This window comes from Naegleria fowleri (assembly GCF_008403515.1).
Source record: "Naegleria fowleri strain ATCC 30894 chromosome Unknown tig2, whole genome shotgun sequence".
Taxonomy (NCBI): Eukaryota; Heterolobosea; class Eutetramitea; order Acrasida; family Naegleriidae; genus Naegleria; species Naegleria fowleri.
The window spans coordinates 1007188-1028998 of NW_025407934.1; the positions used below are offsets into that span (position 1 = coordinate 1007188).

General features: G+C 37.2%; 13 protein-coding genes across 13 annotated transcripts; 9 read left to right on the forward strand and 4 right to left on the reverse strand.

Moving 5' to 3' along the window:
* Window positions 1-15: 15 nt before the first annotated feature.
* On the forward strand, window positions 16-1332 carry FDP41_000747 (uncharacterized protein; the record flags this gene model as incomplete). Its single annotated transcript, XM_044711218.1, has 1 exon — window positions 16-1332. One exon carries the CDS (start codon window positions 16-18, stop codon window positions 1330-1332), a length of 1317 nt encoding a protein of 438 aa, XP_044569561.1.
* A 220-nt stretch (window positions 1333-1552) lies between these two features.
* On the forward strand, window positions 1553-2950 carry FDP41_000748 (uncharacterized protein; the record flags this gene model as incomplete). Its single annotated transcript, XM_044711229.1, has 1 exon — window positions 1553-2950. The coding sequence occupies one exon, from the start codon at window positions 1553-1555 to the stop codon at window positions 2948-2950; it is 1398 nt and encodes a 465-aa protein (XP_044569562.1).
* Window positions 2951-3306: 356 nt separating this feature from the next.
* On the reverse strand, window positions 3307-3957 carry FDP41_000749 (uncharacterized protein; the record flags this gene model as incomplete). The annotated part of the gene is made up of 1 exon (XM_044711240.1): window positions 3307-3957. The coding sequence occupies one exon, from the start codon at window positions 3955-3957 to the stop codon at window positions 3307-3309; it is 651 nt and encodes a 216-aa protein (XP_044569563.1).
* A 338-nt stretch (window positions 3958-4295) lies between these two features.
* Window positions 4296-5117, forward strand: FDP41_000750 (uncharacterized protein; the record flags this gene model as incomplete). Its single annotated transcript, XM_044711252.1, has 1 exon — window positions 4296-5117. One exon carries the CDS (start codon window positions 4296-4298, stop codon window positions 5115-5117), a length of 822 nt encoding a protein of 273 aa, XP_044569564.1.
* A 522-nt stretch (window positions 5118-5639) lies between these two features.
* FDP41_000751 (uncharacterized protein) lies at window positions 5640-8108 on the forward strand (the record flags this gene model as incomplete). The annotated part of the gene is made up of 1 exon (XM_044711263.1): window positions 5640-8108. The coding sequence occupies one exon, from the start codon at window positions 5640-5642 to the stop codon at window positions 8106-8108; it is 2469 nt and encodes an 822-aa protein (XP_044569565.1).
* Window positions 8109-8417: 309 nt separating this feature from the next.
* On the reverse strand, window positions 8418-9992 carry FDP41_000752 (uncharacterized protein; the record flags this gene model as incomplete). Its single annotated transcript, XM_044711274.1, has 1 exon — window positions 8418-9992. The coding sequence occupies one exon, from the start codon at window positions 9990-9992 to the stop codon at window positions 8418-8420; it is 1575 nt and encodes a 524-aa protein (XP_044569566.1).
* A 201-nt stretch (window positions 9993-10193) lies between these two features.
* On the reverse strand, window positions 10194-11820 carry FDP41_000753 (uncharacterized protein; the record flags this gene model as incomplete). The annotated part of the gene is made up of 2 exons (XM_044711285.1): window positions 10194-11243; window positions 11452-11820. 2 exons carry the CDS (start codon window positions 11818-11820, stop codon window positions 10194-10196), a joined length of 1419 nt encoding a protein of 472 aa, XP_044569567.1.
* Window positions 11821-12599: 779 nt separating this feature from the next.
* Window positions 12600-14289, reverse strand: FDP41_000754 (uncharacterized protein; the record flags this gene model as incomplete). Its single annotated transcript, XM_044711296.1, has 2 exons — window positions 12600-13780; window positions 13845-14289. 2 exons carry the CDS (start codon window positions 14287-14289, stop codon window positions 12600-12602), a joined length of 1626 nt encoding a protein of 541 aa, XP_044569568.1.
* A 601-nt stretch (window positions 14290-14890) lies between these two features.
* FDP41_000755 (uncharacterized protein) lies at window positions 14891-15385 on the forward strand (the record flags this gene model as incomplete). The annotated part of the gene is made up of 1 exon (XM_044711307.1): window positions 14891-15385. The coding sequence occupies one exon, from the start codon at window positions 14891-14893 to the stop codon at window positions 15383-15385; it is 495 nt and encodes a 164-aa protein (XP_044569569.1).
* Window positions 15386-15436: 51 nt separating this feature from the next.
* Window positions 15437-15925, forward strand: FDP41_000756 (uncharacterized protein; the record flags this gene model as incomplete). The annotated part of the gene is made up of 1 exon (XM_044711317.1): window positions 15437-15925. The coding sequence occupies one exon, from the start codon at window positions 15437-15439 to the stop codon at window positions 15923-15925; it is 489 nt and encodes a 162-aa protein (XP_044569570.1).
* Window positions 15926-16108: 183 nt separating this feature from the next.
* Window positions 16109-17767, forward strand: FDP41_000757 (uncharacterized protein; the record flags this gene model as incomplete). Its single annotated transcript, XM_044711328.1, has 1 exon — window positions 16109-17767. The coding sequence occupies one exon, from the start codon at window positions 16109-16111 to the stop codon at window positions 17765-17767; it is 1659 nt and encodes a 552-aa protein (XP_044569571.1).
* Window positions 17768-18322: 555 nt separating this feature from the next.
* FDP41_000758 (uncharacterized protein) lies at window positions 18323-20067 on the forward strand (the record flags this gene model as incomplete). Its single annotated transcript, XM_044711339.1, has 3 exons — window positions 18323-18730; window positions 18827-19385; window positions 19454-20067. The coding sequence occupies 3 exons, from the start codon at window positions 18323-18325 to the stop codon at window positions 20065-20067; spliced, it is 1581 nt and encodes a 526-aa protein (XP_044569572.1).
* An 81-nt stretch (window positions 20068-20148) lies between these two features.
* On the forward strand, window positions 20149-21681 carry FDP41_000759 (uncharacterized protein; the record flags this gene model as incomplete). The annotated part of the gene is made up of 2 exons (XM_044711350.1): window positions 20149-20562; window positions 20764-21681. The coding sequence occupies 2 exons, from the start codon at window positions 20149-20151 to the stop codon at window positions 21679-21681; spliced, it is 1332 nt and encodes a 443-aa protein (XP_044569573.1).
* Between the last annotated feature and the right edge of the window lie 130 nt (window positions 21682-21811).

Sequence of the window (21811 nt, forward strand, 5' to 3'; positions counted from 1 at the left end):
TACAATTAAAAAAAAATGATCAGCGAACAAGAAACCACCACAAGCACCACAAAAAAAGTTCATGCCATGAAACAACAAGAGATTGGCATGATCCAAAACAATCAAGAAATAATGGATTATTACTATCAACAAGAACAAGAATTAATTCCGAATCAAATGTTGTCCACAAATACTTTTATATTACCCCTTTATACTCCGATCTATATTCAGAACAAGTTGAATCATCGATATTTATCGATACCATCTTCAAGGAGGAGCTTGATAATCACACCTCCAACAACAAGCTTGTCGGAAACATCAACCGTGAACTGCAGTTCTTCAATTTTAATTTTTGAAAATTACATGACAAGTAGTGTGAGTAGCGATGATGATAGTTGTGGTGGAAAAACTGAAAACCAAAAAATTGAAACAAGATCAAGCAAGTCATTGACATTATCTGGTTCATTGTCAGCACCGCCATCGACCAACACCACAGATCATGGTCGTAAAAATAATCTCAGTGATACTTGTCACAAAGATTTTTTCATGACAGAAAAACCAATTACTCGATTTATCTATACAGGAGATTCTAATTTTCATATTCTCGAAAGAGAGGATTTATTTTATCATGTAGAGAGTTTAGAGGTTATCGATTGTAAAAACAATGAGTTAATCAAATCAAAATTCAACGAAAATCTTTCACAAAAATGGCACATTGGTAAATGCAACACAAGTCACACCTATGGATTAATTCGTTCCATTGAAAATCCCAAACTGAAATTATACTATGATGGAGAACATGTATTTTTAAAGGAAGAAAAAGATCATTTAGCAGAAATGGACGATGGATATTTGTGGAAGTTTGTTTTAGAGGAGCGACCTCAATACAGTTTTTTAAATCGATTACAGAGCTCTACAAATACCTACAAAACTATTTCTAAAAATAACAAACTGTATGTCACTGTTCAGCCCAATAACCAATTAGGTCTTGCGTTTTATAACTCAGTTTTAACAGGTTTTCTTTTAGCTCTCAATAATGGAAACACTCAATTTTTCAAAATTACTCTCGACGGTTTTATTGAATCCAAAATTTCAAGCCCCACTGAAAAAACAGAGAAAATGGTCATAACTTGGGATTTGGAAGAAAACAAAATCAAACTTGCGAAAAACGAAAACCTTTTAAATCAGAAATGGATCATTGTGCCCCATCACAAAAATCACAATCTCTTCAAAATTCATTCCGTCTACGAACCCATTTATATTTTAGATACCTACAAGATTGAGAAAAACTCTCTTCTATGCATTAAGGAATTAGAAGAAGACATTGACGATCTTTATTGGAACATTGAGTAAGAAGAATGAGATTGAATCAATGACAAAGAATATTACAAGCCACAGCGCCGTGACATTCTCAATGAATCTCATGATTCGTTCGTTGACCTTTGCTGCTTTCCAACTTGAATGTGATTGATGGAATGAGTGTAATAAAAGGTCATCAAAGAATCTCTCTGAAATTTTACATCCGCAACAGCAACAACAACGAGCTTGTCACCAACGTTCACGTCCAAAAAAAATGTGGAAACGAACGTTGAGCTTCCACTCGGCGGCGAGGGTCGGAACAATGGCCTGTGGTAGTCGTTGTTGTTCGTCATCATCATCATCCTCCTCTTTTTGGATGTCGTCATCCTTGTTGTTGAACCTACTGGATAGCCGAATGGCCATGATCGTGAACAACGATTGTTGTTTTGGAATGGACAACTCTTCTCCTCATCGGAACTACAGCTGTACCAGTAAAAATCTTTCTTCTGCTCTTCATCAACAACAAACAAATCCTCATACGGAACAATCACCAAAGAATTTAATTACACCTAAAATTAGATATCTCCATAAGGATTATAGAAAATCAACAAGCGTTAATGAGCCATACAATATTTTTGATATTGAATATAACAAATTAAGAACGGAATTGTTGGTCGAGAATGAAGAACAGAACTCGTCGGTGTCTTCTTCATTGGAAACTTCCTCTTCTGTTAATGAACAGAAAAATTCAACAAAACCACATTTGAATAAGATGTACTTAATTGCACAAGGATATTGTTTGGGAAAGGCTTATCGTCAACAAGTTCAAGGAGATGATGAAAAATTATATGGCGGAGAAGATGCGTTTTTTATTCAAGATAACAACGATATGACCTGTCACAATAATCCATACAAGGTTGATCCAGCAAATAGCGTGCAATGTGTTGGTGTTGCTGATGGAGTGGGAGGATGGTCACAATACGGACGAGATTCAAGTTTAATGTCTCGACAATTAATGCAAAATTGTTATTTTTATACCTTATATAATGGAAAAGAGTATGCAGATCCCGTCAAGTTGATTGAACGATCGTATTCAGATATTATAGAGAAGAAACAAGTGTTGGCAGGTAGTACAACATGTTGTGTTCTGATCCTGGACGAAACAAATGGACTTTTAAAATCTGCGTATATTGGAGATTCTGGATTTTTAGTGATGCGACGAAGACAGCAACAACACCAAACGGATGGAACTCCTTCTAAAGGTTCTTATGAAGTGATATATAGATCCACGCCCCAACAACATTATCACAACGCTCCTTATCAATTAGCTGTGATACCTGAATTTTTGCGTGGAAGATTTGACGATTCTCCAAAAGATGCCGTTTGCCACTCTCTAAAACTTTGCAATGGAGATTTAATCATTGTTGGTACCGATGGATTATTTGATAATTTATATGACCATCAAATTGTGGAATTTGTTAATCAAAATCTTGACAAGAGTGAGTTTGAACTTGCCAAAAATTTACTACTGAAAGCGAGACAAATTGCATTTGGTTATGAGAATGTTAAAAGCACTCCATTCCAAGATCAATCCGAAAAGAATGGATTTTTTTATTTGGGTGGAAAGCCTGATGACATTACCGTTGTTGTGGCGAGAGTGGTCATGAAATAGAGGAGCGTGTTTCTATCTTTGAATTTAATCAAGAACTTGTTTGAGAGTTGTATTTTGTGTACATACCTCAATGTGAGATTTGAATCGAAGTGACTGAGGTGATACATCTGAGTTGGCTTGTGTGAAATTTTGAGACCAATTGCCTTTTTTGACGAATATGAAAACACAAACTTTTGCTATTGACCTTTTATAAAGTGAGTTATAACAGTTATAGATGTGTGTATTTATGAGTGCACAATACTATTTACAAAGGTGGTTGTGCATTAGATGGCGTGTTTGTTCGGAATTGAATTCTTTGTACAAACACACTTAGAGGGAGTAATGAGTTTTGAACTTGCACAATTTCTGAGGATTCTCTACTCCACTTCAACTTGATTTGTGACGACATTAAATTCCTTCAAAAAACCTTCGAGGGACTGTTCAAACAGTTGATTCCACTTTTTTGAAACAAGTGGTCGAACCAATACCATTGGAATGCCATGAAAAACTTCAACATTTGTGATTTGTAATTGAGTGGATGATAAGCAATCGAACGACCATATGTGACACGACGCTAATCCACCCTCTTCCTTACTCCATTGGATGGTACATTGTTCCTCTGATGATATTAAACCAGTGATGCATTCATGAGAAGTCTTTGATCCGATCGGAAACCCCAAATTCAAATCCTGAGAGAATTTAGTTCCAATCGAAAGCGTGTTTGTTTTTTGATTGTTGTGGAAGTAAGCTTTGGAATGAAGTGGAGAGGACCATTCATGCCATGTTTTTAAATCTTGAAACTTGTCAAACATTTTCTTCATGACATGTTGGGATGAATTCTTTTCTTGCAACTCCACTGCTGCACCATCGTTATTGATACATTGGAGGATCACTGTGCATCCAATAATTTCAGTTTTGATGGACTTTTTGGATGCATCAGCCTGTCCAATCATCTTCTTGGCTTGAGTGACCTGTTTGTTTTTGGACTCCAATGTGAGTCGTGTGATTTTGGAAGCGAGTCGTAACATGTTTGTCAAAGGGTGTTGCGATTTTATTTTGTTACTTGGCAGGTTTCGACTGAGTTCGATTCATATATTGTGCAAAGAATAGTGCGTCAGATTGGACGCGTTCATTATGTAGTTTATTGAAAAGGTGCGACTTGGAATTCCAAATTTTGAGGTGCGCCACGCATCTTATAACCGTTTCATCATGCATTATTTGGTTAATGTACTACTGCAGATGGAAACAGTTAGTGCTTTCGCAACCATGATGAAATTTTCACAATGCAAGGTTTCATTTCCAAAAACTTTCTAATTTCAAGTTAAATCTTTAAAAGAGTCAAAAAAATCTTCACAATAAGAACCATATGAACACTCCAAAGAGTTGCATCTCCTCATCCATGTATCCTTCAATTCAGGGTGATATCATTCAACCTGATACGACGATTGATTGTTCTTCCTCCTCTTCATTTCCTCATACCACCACCACTTGTGCTCCGAGATCATGTTCACCTCCCGTAAATGTTCCGAATGTGAAAAATCAAACATTGATGACCGCACCCAAATCATTATCTTCTGAAGAATTGCCGTCGATCACTTCTTCACATGGAATGCCTTCTTGCAGCGCTGACAACAACAGGTTAGATCCAATGCTGTTGATCAGTTTGGTTGAAACACTCCAGATGCAATTAGAAGAAACAAACCGATGGAAAGCTTCTGTGGATGAACAAATCCAATGGATGGACATGAAAATGAGCACAATTTTGAACTATGTGAAAAATCGAGTTGATTCTCTTGGCCAACATGGGTCAATGCCATTAACAACAAATCAACTCGAGAGTGCAGTCGTCGTAGTGAATGAAATGCCCTTCCGTTCCAATTCGTTGCAGTGGCATGAAAGGACCAACCTTAATGAACATCAACAAGGAAGATCATCACAAATCACAAATCCAGATACAGACCACTCCTTAAATCTCAACGACGTCGTCCATCGATGGGATGACGAAGAACATGACCTCGAGGAGCTCACGAAACACATCAACCAACCAACCATTGATTCGGATTTTGAAAACGATGTTCAACTCATTTGTGAGCTTGGTTTTCCTGAGGAGTCTGCTCGACATGCTTTAAAGAGTTTTGGAGATCGGGGATTGGCGATGAGTTACTTGTTGGAAAATCAATCCTGTTAGAAGAAGGTTTATAAAATTGTAAGGAATACTTGGTACTGACCTTGCTCGCTGCTTTAGGTTGAGTTGGTTGGTCTCGTTCTTACATTCATTATTGAGTAAAGGTGTTGAGGTTTCAAATGTTCTAATAAGGAAACAGACAACAAACTGAGGAATGTTATCATCATCTTGATCTCAAAAGGTAATTCGTCATCGTCATCGTCTTCATCGTCATATGTATCCTTTACTGAATTATCAACAACAACAACAACAAGTTCAAAGTGCTGATTGAGGGTATTGAACACCTCAACACTACCCAAACACCAAGCGAAGAACCACAAACTCTCAAGCCAAACACATCAACAAGCTTGCGTTCTAAAATTATTTTTTGCTTTCCGATCGGTTGAAGCAAGTTCCAAGAGTTAAAGAGAAGAGACTCTCGATGACGCTCTCTGATCAAAAAAACATCTTAAAAAAAATAATTTGAAAGAGATCTCCATTTCTCTTCATTCCAATAAAACTACTCCACACACAACGACGATCAAAATGTCTGACGAACAACAAGAACCAACAACACCATCCTCCAAGAGAGCACTCGAGAGAAAGAAGCAACATGAAGAATTGTTGGCCAAGGTAAAATCTCAAAAGGAAAAGAATCGATTGGTCGTTGATGAAGCCACTCAAGATGATAACAGCATTGTTGGTGTCCATCCAGATACAATGGAAGCCCTAGAATTGTTTAGAGGTGATACCGTCCGTATTGTTGGTAAGAAACACAAGGATACCATTGCTATTGTCTTGTCCGATGAAGAATGTGAGAAGGGTAAAATCAAGATGAACAAGGTGATGAGAAAGAACTTGCGTGTTCGTCTTGGTGATGTAATTATTCTCAAACAATGTCCCGATGTAAAGTATGGTAAGAGAATTCACGTTCTCCCAATTGATGATACCGTTGAAGGCTTAACTGGTGATCTCTTTGACATCTTCTTGAAGCCATACTTCCTTGAAGCCTACAGACCAGTCAGAAAGGGTGATTTGTTCAATGTTCGCGGAGGTATGAGATCGGTGGAATTCAAGGTCGTTGAGACAGATCCAGACGAATATTGTATTGTTGCTCCCGATACTGTCATTCACTGCGAAGGTGATCCAATTAAGAGAGAAGATGAAGAAGCAAGATTGAACGAAGTCGGCTATGACGACATTGGTGGTGTAAGAAAGCAATTGGCTCAAATCAGAGAAATGGTTGAATTACCATTGAGACACCCACAACTCTTCAAATCTATTGGTATCAAACCTCCTCGAGGTATTCTCTTGTACGGTCCTCCAGGTTCGGGTAAGACTCTGATCGCTCGAGCAGTAGCCAATGAAACTGGTGCATTCTTCTTCTTGATCAATGGTCCAGAAATTATGTCCAAGTTAGCTGGTGAGTCTGAAGCAAACTTGAGAAAGGCCTTCGAAGAAGCAGAAAAGAATGCTCCTTCGATTATCTTTATCGACGAAATAGACTCGATTGCTCCAAAGAGAGAAAAGGCCAACGGTGAAGTTGAAAGAAGAATTGTTTCTCAATTACTTACTCTCATGGACGGTTTGAATACAAGATCAAACGTGATTGTCATGGCAGCAACAAATAGACCAAATTCAATTGATGAAGCTCTTCGTAGATTCGGTCGTTTCGACAGAGAAATTGATATTGGTGTGCCTGATGAAATTGGAAGATTGGAAGTTTTAAGAATTCACACAAAAAATATGAAATTGGATGACGATGTTGATTTGGAGGCTGTTGCCAAGGAAACTCACGGTTATGTCGGTGCCGATCTTGCTCAATTGTGTACTGAAGCTGCCATGAACTGTATCAGAGAAAAGATGGACTTGATTGACTTGGAAGAAGATACCATTGATGCTGCAGTTTTGGACTCTATGGGAGTCACAATGGATCACTTTAGAGCTGCTCTCACTACTCAATCACCATCATCCCTCAGAGAAACTGTTGTTGAAGTTCCAAATGTCACATGGGCAGATATCGGTGGTTTGGAGAAGGTCAAACAAGAATTGCAAGAATTGGTTCAATATCCAATCGAATATCCAGACATGTTTGCCAAATTCGGTCAAGAAGCTTCAAAGGGTGTCCTCTTCTATGGTCCTCCTGGATGTGGTAAGACACTTCTCGCTAAGGCCATCGCAAACGAATGCCAAGCAAACTTTATTTCTGTTAAGGGTCCAGAATTGTTGACCATGTGGTTCGGTGAATCTGAAGCTAACGTTAGAAACATTTTCAACAAGGCTAGAGCTGCTGCTCCTTGTGTTTTGTTCTTTGACGAATTGGACTCAATTGCCAAGGCAAGAGGTGGAAGTCTCGGTGATGCTGGTGGTGCTTCTGACAGAGTTATTAACCAAATTCTTACAGAAATGGACGGTATGGGTAAGAAGAAGAACGTTTTCATTATTGGTGCTACCAATAGACCAGATATTATTGATCCTGCAGTCATGAGACCAGGTCGTTTGGATCAATTGATTTACATTCCATTGCCAGATGAAGGTTCAAGACTCTCAATTTTGAAGGCATCCACCCGAAAGTCGCCACTTGCTTCTGATGTCAACTTGCACGCAATTGCTATGGCCACTAAGGGATTCTCTGGTGCTGACTTGACTGAAATTTGTCAACGTGCTGCCAAGTTGGCCATTCGTGAGTCCATTCAGAGAGAAGTCGAATATAGAAGACAAAAGGAAGAGGAAAGAAAATCAAAGCAAATGGAAGAGGAAGATGAAGACGAAGAATTGGAGGAAAATATGGACTTTGTCCCTTATATTACCAGAGCTCACTTCGAAGAGGCAATGAGATTTGCTCGTAAATCAGTCCCAGAACATGAAATTAGAAAGTATGAAATGTTCTCGACTTCCTTGCAACAAGCTGCAGGTGATGTCAGAAACTTCAAGTTCTCGGATTATGATACTGCTGGTACAACCTCAACAACTACCACAACTGAAGAGGTCATGGACACTGATCTCTACCAATAAATCAATAATATCTTTTCTGTATATTAATTTGAATATGTTCTTTCCAATAAACAAAGTGATCCATCCACCCTTCGAGTTTTTTGAAGCCCAGGTCAAAAATTAAGATCGATAAGCTGTTTCTGGATAATACAATGTTTCAATCAAGACCAAGTCAATCCAATGAATGCAGAGATCACTTGTTGGAACAGGATCCCTCTCTGCCATTCAACGATTGTCCAAAATAATGGCCACTTTAATTCTCACCAAACTCCTTTAATGAAAAACCTTAAGGAACGTTTATTCAATAACTTTTATTTCACCAATCACAGATCAATCACTATTAAGGCAACTTGAATTTTGGTGAATTCTATTCGTTATTTGCAGAATCTTAATTTGATCCTTCATGTCTAACTTCATTTGATAAAAATCAGCTGAACTAAGACTCATGAACCTGCTTCCAGAAATTTCCTTCTCACTCAATATGTTTCTAATATTGTTGTACAACTCTTCGTCGTTAAGTTTGATAAATGTTCTCAATTCATCTACGGTCTTTCTAGTGACATCCTGGGTAGTTTCAGTGAAAATGTATGTGCATTCTGCGATGGAGTTTTGAGTGGTCATCTTTGGTGTCATGACATTTTCTTCGCTGTCACTCTCTAATGGAATGGTCTCAATGGCCTTGGGTGGTTCCTCTTCAGTGAGATCCACGATTAAGTCTTCCTCTTTTTTGACTATTGTTGGGGCTGAGTTGGTGGCAATTCCATCATGATCTTCTTCGTCACTGTAATCAGATGAATGGTCCTCTTCTTTCAATGTTCTTCTTTGAGCAGTGTTACTCAACTTTTTCAAATCAATATTATAATCGTTCAACTCGACGAGAAAACCCAAATAATTTCTATACTTGTAAAGAGATTGAAAAAGAAGGTTTTCCTTGAAAAATATTGTTTCAGTTTGTGATTGTTTGCCTCTTTTTGATGTTTTCTTATGTGGTTGGATTTTGCTCGATTGAATGGTGACTTGCATGCCACAACGCTTTTGTGCCGTATTGGATAATGTTTGGAGTGGAGTCGAATTCGAAGAAGATTTGTCAATTTCTTTTTCTTTGTCACACTCTTTCTCTTCCTCCTCTTCATCAGAATCATCATGATATTTTCTGATTGAAGTAGCCTTGTACACCTCAATTTTGATAACGCCATAACCATTTTCTGTCTGGGTGGAACTTGATGCTTGATTAGTGACATTCTGTGTCCGTTCTGGATTATGCACATACTTGTTAAGCAAGAGTCTTTGTCTCATTTTCTTCCTTAAATCGTCATATCCATGAAGATTCACAACTTCTCCTTTCTGTACAACAGTCTCCATTTCTTTCAATTCTTTACCATCGATGAAGAATTTGAGTATCACATCCACTTTACTGTTATTTCGACAAAGAATTCCTAAACGAACTTGGTTTTTCGGAGCTGTTTCTTCATTCTCTTGCTTGACATTCAATGATGATGAGGAAGAATGTGTCGTAGTTGGATCTGTAAAATCAGAAATATGTGAAACAAATATTCTCTCCAGGACTGGCCCTTCATCATGAATGACATGTTGTTGTTGAGTGAGAAATATTGATCGTTCCTTCTTCCAAGAAATCTCATCCATTTCTTCCATTTCTTCCAAATCATTCTGACTCGTCAATAGTTCAAAATGAATCTTGTTTAAATCCTTTTCACGAATCACTCCAGTCAAGTGAGGTGGTAATTGAATGTATTCTCTTTTTGAGAGATGAGGATTGATCTTTCCTTCAGAATGATCGGATGATTGATATTCCTCGTCGGAAGGAATATAATCCTCATCACTTGAGTCATCATCCACGAAAAATGGATCCACTCTCATGAATGATGATCGGTTTCGTTTGGACATTTTTTTTGTGTGTGTCACATGATTTTTCGTTCTTTGTAAACTCTTTTTCTATTACTTTCTAATAGAAATTAATCTTTACAAAACAATCATCTTAATTTTGTATAAATGACCTTTTGAAGTCGATATTAAACAAAACAATGTGAAGATATTAAACATATGAATATCGATACTAACAAGTAAGAATTACAAAGCAAAGATATATTAATACTGTACAGTTTCGTCAGAAATAACACTTCCATCTGGCACGAGAGCCTTTTGTTTAGCCACAATGTTCACCTTTCCTTTCAAGACAACATTCTTCCCAAAAGTAACATCTCCAGTCACATTCAGTTCTCTCAAATCCACAATATTTGGAACTCCATTCTTGAATCTTGCAAGATAATCTCCAACCTTCTTGTAAAATTTATCATCAAGATTAATAATTGGTGCTTCTTCAGATGTGTTCTTGACCAAGCAATAGTCATCTCCAAGGTTGTATAAGTTGGATTGCACCAAGAGCAAATCAGAACACTTCTTCACAGGTAAGAATCGAGATCTTGGCACATCAACACCAATGGACTTTTTGAAAACTTGAATTGCAGCTCCTGCGGCTGTTTCCAATTGAATCACTTTCACTTCATCTACCTCTTTTTCATTATTGATAATTTCGACTCTTTGTTTGAGCTCTTCCAATTGAGTTTCAATAGCAGAAAGGCGAATCCACAAATTGTTAGTGTTAAAAATTTTGAACTTTTCAATAGATTCAAAATCTTTGACATGTTCTTTTGGAACTTGGGCAAGCTCTAGAAGTTTGACTCCTTCTCCTTCATAATTTATGAGTGTTCCTCCCTTCACGTCGGCCAATGTTTTCTTTGTGACTTCCATGCAAAAGTCAGTTCTATTATTGGTCAAGTGATTTAAAATCTTTACATCAACAGTCGCTCCCAGGTTGTCAATATTCGACAAGAAAATGTATTCTTTTCCTGCATTCTTATATTTGCTGTACAGTGGTGACTCAAAGAATGAGCTGTAGAAATCTCCGTGACCAGGAGGGTACCAAGCTTCCTTGTTCTGTTCATTGGGAATGTCATCAGGGAATGGAAGTAACTTTTCCTTGATGATTCTTGGAAATTGATTTTGTTCAAAGCACTCGATCGTGACATTAATATTGGCATATTTGGGGTCATTGATAATTTTAGCTGTGTCATCGGAAGTGTTGAATGAGTTCATCAATACGAGTGGCACATTTACATCATATTTGTTGTTCAAGTACTGCAGGAGATGGATACAAAGATGGGTGATGATGAGACAATTCACATGTGAAAATTGTGAGCCCGATGAGCCGAATTGAAAATCAAAATTGTATGAATGGATTGGAATGAATATTTCATACACACACGAATCATTAATAATCACATTCAGTTCATTCGCAATCATGATCCGTTGCTGTGGATATCAATAGATGTGTGAAATTACATACCTGAATTTGCTTGATGGTCAAATCCAAGAAGGTATCATGACCTCGAACAGCAATGACAGACTTTGGGCCTGTGCATCCCATCGTTGTTCCCAATCCTCCATTCAACTTGACCACCACAAGTTTGCTGAGAATATTCTTGATCGCGGAATGATCCAAATCACTGCTCAAATGTTCATAATCCTTCAAATGATCTTCAGTTGGTGCCCGAATACGATCCCAATTAATCTGTGCTTGATTCTTTTGTGAGGCAACAAAACGGTTAAACAACTTCAAGAAATCATTCATTTGCTTGCCAAACTTTTGTTGTTCTTGCTTGTCTGAGTGGACTTGATTAAAACGTTGTACAAGTCGTTCAACTGCTTGATCCATTTTGTTGTTAAACTAATAGTGGTAGTATTCGAAAGTATTTGATAAAATTGTAAAGATAAGAAATGTAGTAGTAGTAGCGTGTGTTTGATGATGATGATCAATGAAAATATTCGGAACCTTTTCAAAATACAACAACGGAAAAGCTTGAGAGAATGCGAATCAAGCTTGAGGTGTGTGTGTTGATTATTTTTTTTTGGATGATCCTTGTGGAAGTCACGAACAAATCAAGCCATCCCAAATTCGTCGACTTCACTTGTGGTACGTTACCGTCAGGATCTATTATGGAAGGGGTCTTTGCATTTCAAAGGTCCATACTCGTGAGATGGTCCTTGAATGGAGGAGACTGCTGAAGATGTGGTGCTTTGGGTGTTGTTGTTGTTTGATCCCTATTAATACTATAGAAACGTATATTTATTGTGTAAGGCTTTTTTGAGAAAGAGAAGGAATGGAAATGGATTCGCTTTTGGGGTCAGGTGTGAACAATCTGTCATCTCTAGAATTTAAATTGCTGCTTCAGCTCGTTTAAGATGGACGCTACTTAAAAGTGAACTAAATTATTTATCAATCAAGCCCTCAATAAATATAAATAGCTCGTAAAATTGCATGGTTCATTTTCCAAAGCATTTACATCAATAGATTATTTATTTGTCGTTGATGGACTTGCAGACCATGGAAACAGTGAAATGCTTCACATGTTTCTTTAGCCTTATTTCCAGCGAGATGCAATTATTTGATTTGCCTTGAGTCACACACCTCATTACAACACTATAATATGGGAATTAAACATGGTAGAGAGTAACTGAATCTTTTGGATCATGTTCTTCGGCAGAATCCGCTCGACTGGAATCTTCCTTAATTGGATTTTTAGAAAGTTCCTTCTCTTCTTCTTGTTTCTGTTGTTGCTCTTCTTCTTCGTTGGAAGTTTTAACTTTAGCAACGAGTAAATAACTAGTAGAAATTACCACAGATAATATAGTCAAGACTAGGCATATGGTCATGAAACCAAATTCAGGTCTCTTGTCATCATTGAATCTGTCAATTCCTTGAGATAATCCAAAAACAACAAAGGTTGTGATCATGATGTAACATGAATACAAGAAACTCATCACTGATGCCAATTCATTCACACCTGTCTGTTCATTCACTTTGTGGGGTACAGTGGACTGAATGTAAGCAATTTGAGCGCAATCACTAGCTGCAAAAGAGCCAGAGATCAACATCATCGCTGGTACAATACAAATGGCAAATATCAAATTGTTGCCTGTCTTTGCATCAAAAGAAAGGAATGGGAAAATCCACATCAAGTTCAAAAACAAAGCATCCATCAATATCCAAATGGTTGGTTTCTTGACCTTCTTGGCCAGTAAGAACAACAATCCAGCTCCCAATAATTCTCCAAAATTTGAACCACCCAACATGATTCCTGAATAACTTCCCCTTTTCAAAATCATTTTTGCAAAAGCTGGAAGGAAAATGTTGTCGATCAATTTGTGAAGGGTTTGAGGCAAAACAAAACATGGAATAAGCCAAATGTAATATCGACTGGTGAGAACAATCTTTGCGCCAATGAACATGCTCTTGAAATAATTCTTTACAGCAACTCCAACACGAATCGAAAAGGACTTGGCTCTTTGAGACCATTTTGGGCGTTGAGGGGTGAGGCTTGGTACATCCATTGCTGAAACAGAAGGGTTGAATGTTTTTGGTTGATCCTCTGTTTTTTGTTGACCTTTCGTGCTAATGAAAAAGAGGAACACTGTACAAATTGTGAAAAATAGAGGCATGTGACAAAGTGCATAGACAGATCCAAGTTTTTCAATGAACACACTTGAAAGAAAAGCACCCGCAGTACCAGCACACTCGTAAATAATGTGAATACTTGCATTCAATCTTTTAAGGGTGACAGATTTGGAGTTCCCGAGAATGGTTGCTGGAACAATCTTTCGAACAACTTCAATGACTAATGAGAATATCAGATCACATCAATGAATAATAAAGGGATATTAACTTGCTGCAATACTCACCTCCAACGTTAAATCCGATAAAAACAAAAATTGGGAAGGTAATCCATGGCGTCCAATATCCTGCTACTGTTATAGTACCGCCTGTGGATGCTTCCAAAATAATTATGATTAAGATTAATAGAGAAAAGAACAAAAGAGCCATACTGTACAATCGAGTGGCTCGAACTTTTTTCAAAAATCCCTCCACAAACGTTGAAGAGATGGATTGAGATATTCCAAAAGTAATGGCTAATAAACTCAAAATTGTCGTTGCTCCCAAAGGATGTCTCTCTAATCTTGTGAGAATGGTCAGACCAATGGCACCTGACAAGGTTTCAAACGAAAATTTGTAACACAAAGTTCCCAAAAAGAAGAGAATCAAATTTGATTCTCGTTCTGAGAAATGTCTGAGCAGCGACAGATTTTGGAGTTGTCTCAGGAGTGGTGGCAACCTCTCCTTCCGCATTAACTTTGAGATCATTCAACGACGACGATTCCAACTTGTTGTCTGACATTGAAACTTCTAAAGTGCTTGTCGTTGAGGGTGGGAATGTGGAATTATGATCGATGACAAGATCCATGCTATTGCAGACTTTGAATGAAGGGGGAGTATCTTCGATTGCTTGTGATTGGTGGTGTTGTTGGTGATCATCATTTGGTGAATGCCTTAAATGGTATTCAGCCAAAAGAAAATTTGGCATTCCGTTCAATAGATTTTCATTGTGAGTAATGTCCATCACATCTTCCAATCGGTCGAGAATGGTTTCTTCATGATGAGATGGTTCCGAGTGGTGTTGTGAGGTACCTTGATGTCCATGATGTTCCTAATGATGGCTACGGGGAAGATGAACAAAAGTTGTATTTTCGTCATTGAGAGATGGGAACGAATGAATAATAGTTGTACATTCAGCTCCATGTTGAGGAGTTTGAGTTTCCAAAGGAGTTAACTCATCCATTCAATGGATTCCGGTGAGAGAGTTGCACGGTCGAGAGCGTAGCTACCAGCAACGCAATCAAAGATTCTCCTTCCATATTGGGCTAACTTAAAAAGTGCAATTAGCAAAAAAATGCAGTTCCACAACGGACCCAGTGCTGTAAAGCATCGAAATAAGAGGCAACATCAACAATCCTCATTCACAGTTCATCCAACTTCGACTTTTCAAACACCTCAAACTCCATCATCACAGGAATTAAAATTTAATTGCAATGGCTTCCCATCCGATAAATATTCAGAGCTGCTTTTTGGTGATTGTATATTCAATGCAAACTATAAGCCGATTGCAATTAAAACAGGGACCAAATTGAAATCTGTTGAATGCAATCAACTCGGCACAAAAGCAACCGGGATTTGCAATAATTGCCAATCTAAAATGAACCTTGATAAAATTATTTCAAAGAAAGATGATATTTTCCAACAAATTGCTGATGGAGTCCGTCCCGCACCTAAAAGTTTACTTGCGTATCCTTTACTCATGTATGAAATAATTAGCAAGTTAGTGGTTCATTCAAAAGAGTTAACTGAGACCGAATCTGAATTAGTGTCATTATTTCGACAAGCCTAAGAACATTATGATTCAACCTGGAATTTTGAGTCAGTGAATGTTGAGTATGTGATGGAATCACCACAAAAGAAAGTTAAATTAGATCTCAGAACAGAACCTACTTGTAAACCTTGTTTGCCAGAAATGAAAAAACCTTTTGAGGATACATTTTTCATGCAATTTATATTCGACCAATTACGAAATTATAGTAGAGATCCGCGTCATCACCAGTATTCTGATATTGCAAAACGTTTTTGGATTCTTGTTAAATATTATGCAGGAAAGCAATTTTTTGTCAGAATGGCCGGAGCACGAAATCAACATCAACCATGTAATTGGTTCAACCATTTACATTACAATCTCATAATTCCTGAATTAGCTACAGTCAAAAATTGGTTTCCAAAAGGTAGTCGTGGTATCATTCCGTATTTCAAAGAAACTCTTGAAGATATTGTTTCAAAATCCTCCTGTAAGAATGCATGTATTTCTGTTGACGGCATGAAGGTTTTGAAACATATTGACACACTAAATTCAGAATTTGTTGGAGTAGTGTTCCCATGAATTATTGATAAATCTGTAACTGTTGTTTGTGGTTGTGCTGATGCTGAAATTGATGCTCAGGCTGTTCAACACGCAATTCAAGCTACGCATAAGGATTTTGTGTTTCTCAATGATTATGTTCACAATTTTAAGAATCAAAGAAATGCCCTATTTACCTCTCAAATTACTGAACACAAAATATCAATGCCAACAATAGTCAATCTCATGCAACAATTTCCACACTTGTATGAATTGCTTGATAGAGAGGAAGTAGCTCCTAGTGATATCATGGCGTTACAATATTGTTTAAATTTAACAAGCTCACCGGTCATTGAACAGTTGAAAGCAATCAATACTCCACAATCATTAGCCGCAGCAAATTATTTGACGTTAATTCGAGAATTATATGACTGCATTAATGATAATAAGTGTCAAGTTGAGCAATTACATAACATTAAGCAACGATTTGAGCAGTTAAATCCGTTCCCCTCAAAAACAAAAAATATTTGCATACACACTATCAATGGATTCATCACTTTGATCTCACATTTTCCAAATCTTCGATCAAGCTGTATCACCACAAATTCTAATGAACTATTTTTCTCTATTGTAAGACATAAGTATCCTCGAGCAACAGAAAAACAGTTCTGTCAAATGGGTTTGTTAACATTTTTCATATATTGTATCCTTCATGCCCCTGATGATGTTCGAGGATTTTCTCTTCCTGATATTCCATTAACTGATCATTATAACGGAATGAGTGGAAAAGTGACAAAAATTCCAGATTTTTCGCCATACTGTAGCCCAAACTCTCAACTTAAAGGATTCGAAAAAGAATTAGAAAAAATTAATCAACAAATTGCAAATTATGCCAGAAAATCCACTTTGAGATTAGATACTTGTGCTCCAAAGCGGATCTTTCTTTGTTGCCCTGTACCTAATTGTAAGAAATTGAAGCCTTATCTTGTAAAAGGCTGCTTTAAAAACCATTTGATCAACAAACACAAATATGATCAGAAAGCAGCTGCTGAAGAGGTTAAGAATATGGAATGTCAAGAATTTCTTCGTCAAATGCAAAGAGATGTTGAATTGCGAAAAGTTACAATGTCACATGGTGAAGAAGATCAATACAAAGATTCTCAATCAGAAAATGCTACTACTAATAATTCAATAGAGGAGCTTAAGCATAAGCCTAATGAATTACGGTCCGTATTTAAAGATAAAATTTCGGTGATACATTCTAGACCTCAAGGGATAATATCATCAACACAAAATCTCATGAAAATCGGAAACAAATTATATCATATTGTGTTGATGGATTTGGAGACAATGGGAGTCAATGTCAACACCAATACTATCATTCAAATTGCTTTTCTATCGCTGTCAACACATCAATTACATTCAATGTTTGTCCAACCAGAACCAAATGCAAATTGGCATCAAAAAGCTGCAACAATGCATCAGGACAAACTGGTCATATTAGCCAAAAGTGATTTTCTTCGGAATGTGATTCCTGATGTTGTTAATTATTTGACATACGGAGAAGCAGCCGATGTAATATTCTTAGTTCATTCATGGAGTTTGGATGAGCAATTTTTCACAAAAGCGTTAACAAGTCTCTCTCATCAACCCAAAATTAATTTTCATTATTGTAGGACGATGGAGAAAGTGTTACTCGGAAGAGTGGCCTTGGAGAAACAATATTCGTCTCGGATTAGCAATGATCTTCCGGGAACTCCTCACAATGCTGCTGTTGATGTGGTTATGTTGTATGATTTGCTGTTGAGCAAGTTTACGACTGACAAGAATATAGAGCAAGCTGTTGTGAAGCATCTGCAACTTCGTCAAACCACCCTGCAATAAACATTTTTTTGGTTTGCTACTTTTATAGTTAGGCCCAAAATGGAAGGCTAAAGTCTGATTGCCTACGCTCTCGATCCCCCTCCCCGGAGTTGCAGGTAATCCACTATCTTCTATTTGCTTATTTGTTGGTTGTTGTTGTTGTTACTCATCTTGTTGGATTCTCTACTTTAAACTGTTACCGACCAGCAAAATGGGACGGGTTTGCAACCTCTTCTCTCGTATTTAGTCATGGTTGTATCTTATTGCCGTAAGTTTCCTAAATTTCATCATGCCTTTTTCGAAATTAATAAAAAAATTATTATTGTAAAAAACATGTTGACCATTTTGAATCAGACCAACAGACTCCTTTGTGATTCTTAAATTCGTGAAATTGAAAACACATCCATTCCGCTTTTCATCTAACAAAATAGCTCAATAACTGATTAGTTCAGTTGTATGTGGAAAACATTTTTTTCGTTATCGAAAAAAATTAAAACCTTTTCGTTAAGATAATGGATATCTTTTCAAAATAATTCATCACGGTAAATGGACCGAATCAACTCTCCCTTTCTCTCGATGCACTTTTCTTTTCTTCTGACGATCGTTGGAGTGTTCATTGTACATGTAATCACCTGTAAAGATCCAAGTGTTCTGGCATCTTCTTCGGTGCATCGAGTTCTCCAACGTTCAATCAACACGACCGTTCATTTCCGAGTTCATTTAGATCGTTCTCCACAATCACCATTTCATCACTATTGGAAAACAAGTGTAGGCAGCGGTCATGCAAGCCTTTGTCTTCATACGACATGGAGAGAACATGTTCTCAAGGCAAAGCAAGAATTAGGCTTTACAGGTATTCGTTTTCATGGAATTTTCTCGGATGACATGAGTGTGGTGTTGGGTCCTGGAGATGATGATCAAAAGCCTTACTATTATTCCTTCTTTAATGTTTTTAATTGCTTTGATTTTTTACTTCATTCTGGTGTAAGTAGAATATATTCTTTTGAATTACATGAATCACATGAATGGTATGATGATGGTTTGATGTCAATCAATTTACATGTTTGGAAATGATGAAAGATCCGACCTGTGGTGGAAATTGGATTCATGCCCGAGTTGTTTGCCTCTAATGCATCACAAACGGTCTTTCATTGGAAAGGCATTGTTTCACCACCAAAGAGATATGATCTATGGGATGATTTAATTTCCTCATTTGGAAATGCTCTTGTTCAAAGATATGGCATTAAGGAAGTATCGAATTGGGTCTTTGAGGTTTGGAATGAGCCTAATTTACGGAATGGATTTTGGTATGGATCTAAGGAGGAGTATTTTGAATTGTATCGACATACTGCTTTGGCATTGAAACGAGCTCATAAAGAATTGAGAGTTGGAGGTCCTGTCACTGCCTTTGCAGAGTGGATTCCCGAATTTATTCAATTCACAAAGAGTAATAATGTTCCTCTCAATTTCATATCGACTCATCAGTATCCAACTGATGAATTTCCAGTGTTGAGAGATTTCTTATGGCAAAATGTGAAAAAAACAAAGAGTATTGTCGTGGATCATTACAAGTTGCCTCTTTATTATACTGAATGGAATGCTGGTTTACAGGATGGAAGAGGTTCTCACTTTTATCAAGGTAAGTAAGAGGTCATTTGTAATTATCATCTTACATTGCCATTCATGCGAACAATCGATCCAAAAAAGACTCTGCCTATCCTGCTGCCTACATTGTGAAGGCTCTTTTTGAACTATACTCTCAGGTCGAGTTGTTTTCTTTTTGGTGTGTTTCTGATATTTTCGAAGAAGGAGGTCAACAATCGTTACCATTCTCCGGAACCTATGGCTTAATCACCAATAATGGAATTAGAAAACCAGTGTGGAGAGCGTTTGAACTGATTGGCCAAAGTGGAGATTATCTAATTGAGGTTGAGAAAGTATCAATTCCATCATTGAAAAACTCCACCGTTGATGCGTATGCCACTGTGAACTCAAAAACTGGCGAGTTGGTGGTGTTTGTCACAAATTGGCAAATACCTGGATTGCCTCAAATGACCTATGATGTTTCTGTTAGCTTTTCAAATAGTCTTGTTGATGCTTGTACATTGACCATTATTGACGAAACACATTCAAATGCATTCACCAGATGGCAACAGTTAAACAAACCTATCTATCCCACTATTCAACAAATTTATGACCTTCAAAAGAGTAGTGAATTGATACCACAATCCCTTAAGGTCAACTCAGATGGAACTATAACAATTTCAACACCGATTCTTTCGCCTTCGCTTCATGTCATTCGTTGTGTAAAAGCGAAATAAATTATTCTTCAGGTGAATGTGTTTTTCTCTCGTCAATTTGAGTTGTTTTTTCAGGTCTTCCAGAATTTTGAAAGCAAAAAAATGAGAAAATTTGTGGCATCATCGAATATTCATTCATCAGCTTCCTCTCTCTTTCTCAAATCTGTTTCCCAACAACAACAATTTTGTTTCTATTCACGGGTGAAGAAGGAACAAGAAACACCGGCAACAAAACCAGAGAAAGAAGAGGGTTCCGTTCCTACTGTTCCAATTCCAAAACCAAACAGCATTGAACAACAAGTGAAGCAAATTTTGGCTTTCAACAGTGAAGGACAAGTCGCCGAGGCTGTTGAGGGCTATGAAAAACTCAAGAAGATGACCAAGCACATTGACTTGAAAACTTTGAATGCTATTGTGAGTTCATTTGCTCCAAAGAAGCTTCTATTTAAATGGTTTAAGCCATACAAAGATTATGTAGATATGTATGTGGAGGCTAGCAAGTTCAGACCAAAGGAAGTATGTACTCTATGTTTGTTCGGTATCCCAATTTCTAATTATTATTTTATTTATATATTCATCAAAATAATTTTCGTTTTGATGATGATGACGATGACTGTTACTTTTTAACCCGATGACCATCATCATTTGTATTGTTGAATATCATTATTTGTTCATCATCACCCAAACCACTTTACAAACTGTTAAAAATTATTTCAGAGATTGGAGGAGGCAAAGAGAGTGTTTTCCGATATTTACAAGTATCACAATTCACCTGATGCCATCTCGTACAATGCTTTGATGAAGGTACAATTGAGCGCGGATGACGTTTTGCGTGTTTTTGATACATTCAACGAATTACAGGCGTCAGGTATTGGACAATCACCCATGTATAAGGAACAATTATTGACCAGTATGGGTACCCTTTTGAGAGCATGTTCCATGCTTGAACAAGTTCAATTAGCTGAGGAAATTTACTTCTTCACTATTCAAGACATTATCAAAGACAGACTTGGTTACTCACATGAAAAGCCTTGGTCTGCAAGTGATAGTGTTTCATACTTGACATTTTGCAATACCATGTTGGATGTTTATGCAGAATCACGTGATCCATTTGCTTTTAAGTTTTTCGAGCAAATGGTTGCAAACTCATCATCTGCTCACTTTTCTAATCAGAAAATAGATCAAAAAACACGATTCAAGAGATCACCTAAATTGTTAGGTTCTCTCAATGGTATCACTTTCAATACTTATGCAAAGGCCTGTATATTTTTGGACCATAGAATTAAACTAGTAGAAATGGCAGAAAGAATGAGAGTTGAAGGTGTTCTCCAATCAGAATTGTCGAAACCAGTAAGACTTGAAATCAAGCATGCTCTAGAAACCTACACACAGGCCCTACACAAACCACATAGAGGCGAGCTTTTGTCTGAGGGTCCACATGATATGATTGCTACTGACCACTTTGCTGACTTGAGAGACTTCCTTATTATTGATATTGATGATGAAGACAGTGCAGCATGGGGTAGAAGTGTTGATACTAAGGACTTTAAGTTTATGAAATTCATGAAGCCAACTCATGACATGTACAAGATTGATTTGGGTGACAGTTTCAAAGGCATACTCAAACAACAATAAACACTTTCTGTGAATGAGGTTATAGTATGAATTACAGTCAGTTACTGCCTTCAAGATTGACGCTTTTTTCAAAAAAAATTTTTAAAATATTCCAAAAACATGAATTATTCTTGTAAAACAAATGAGGACG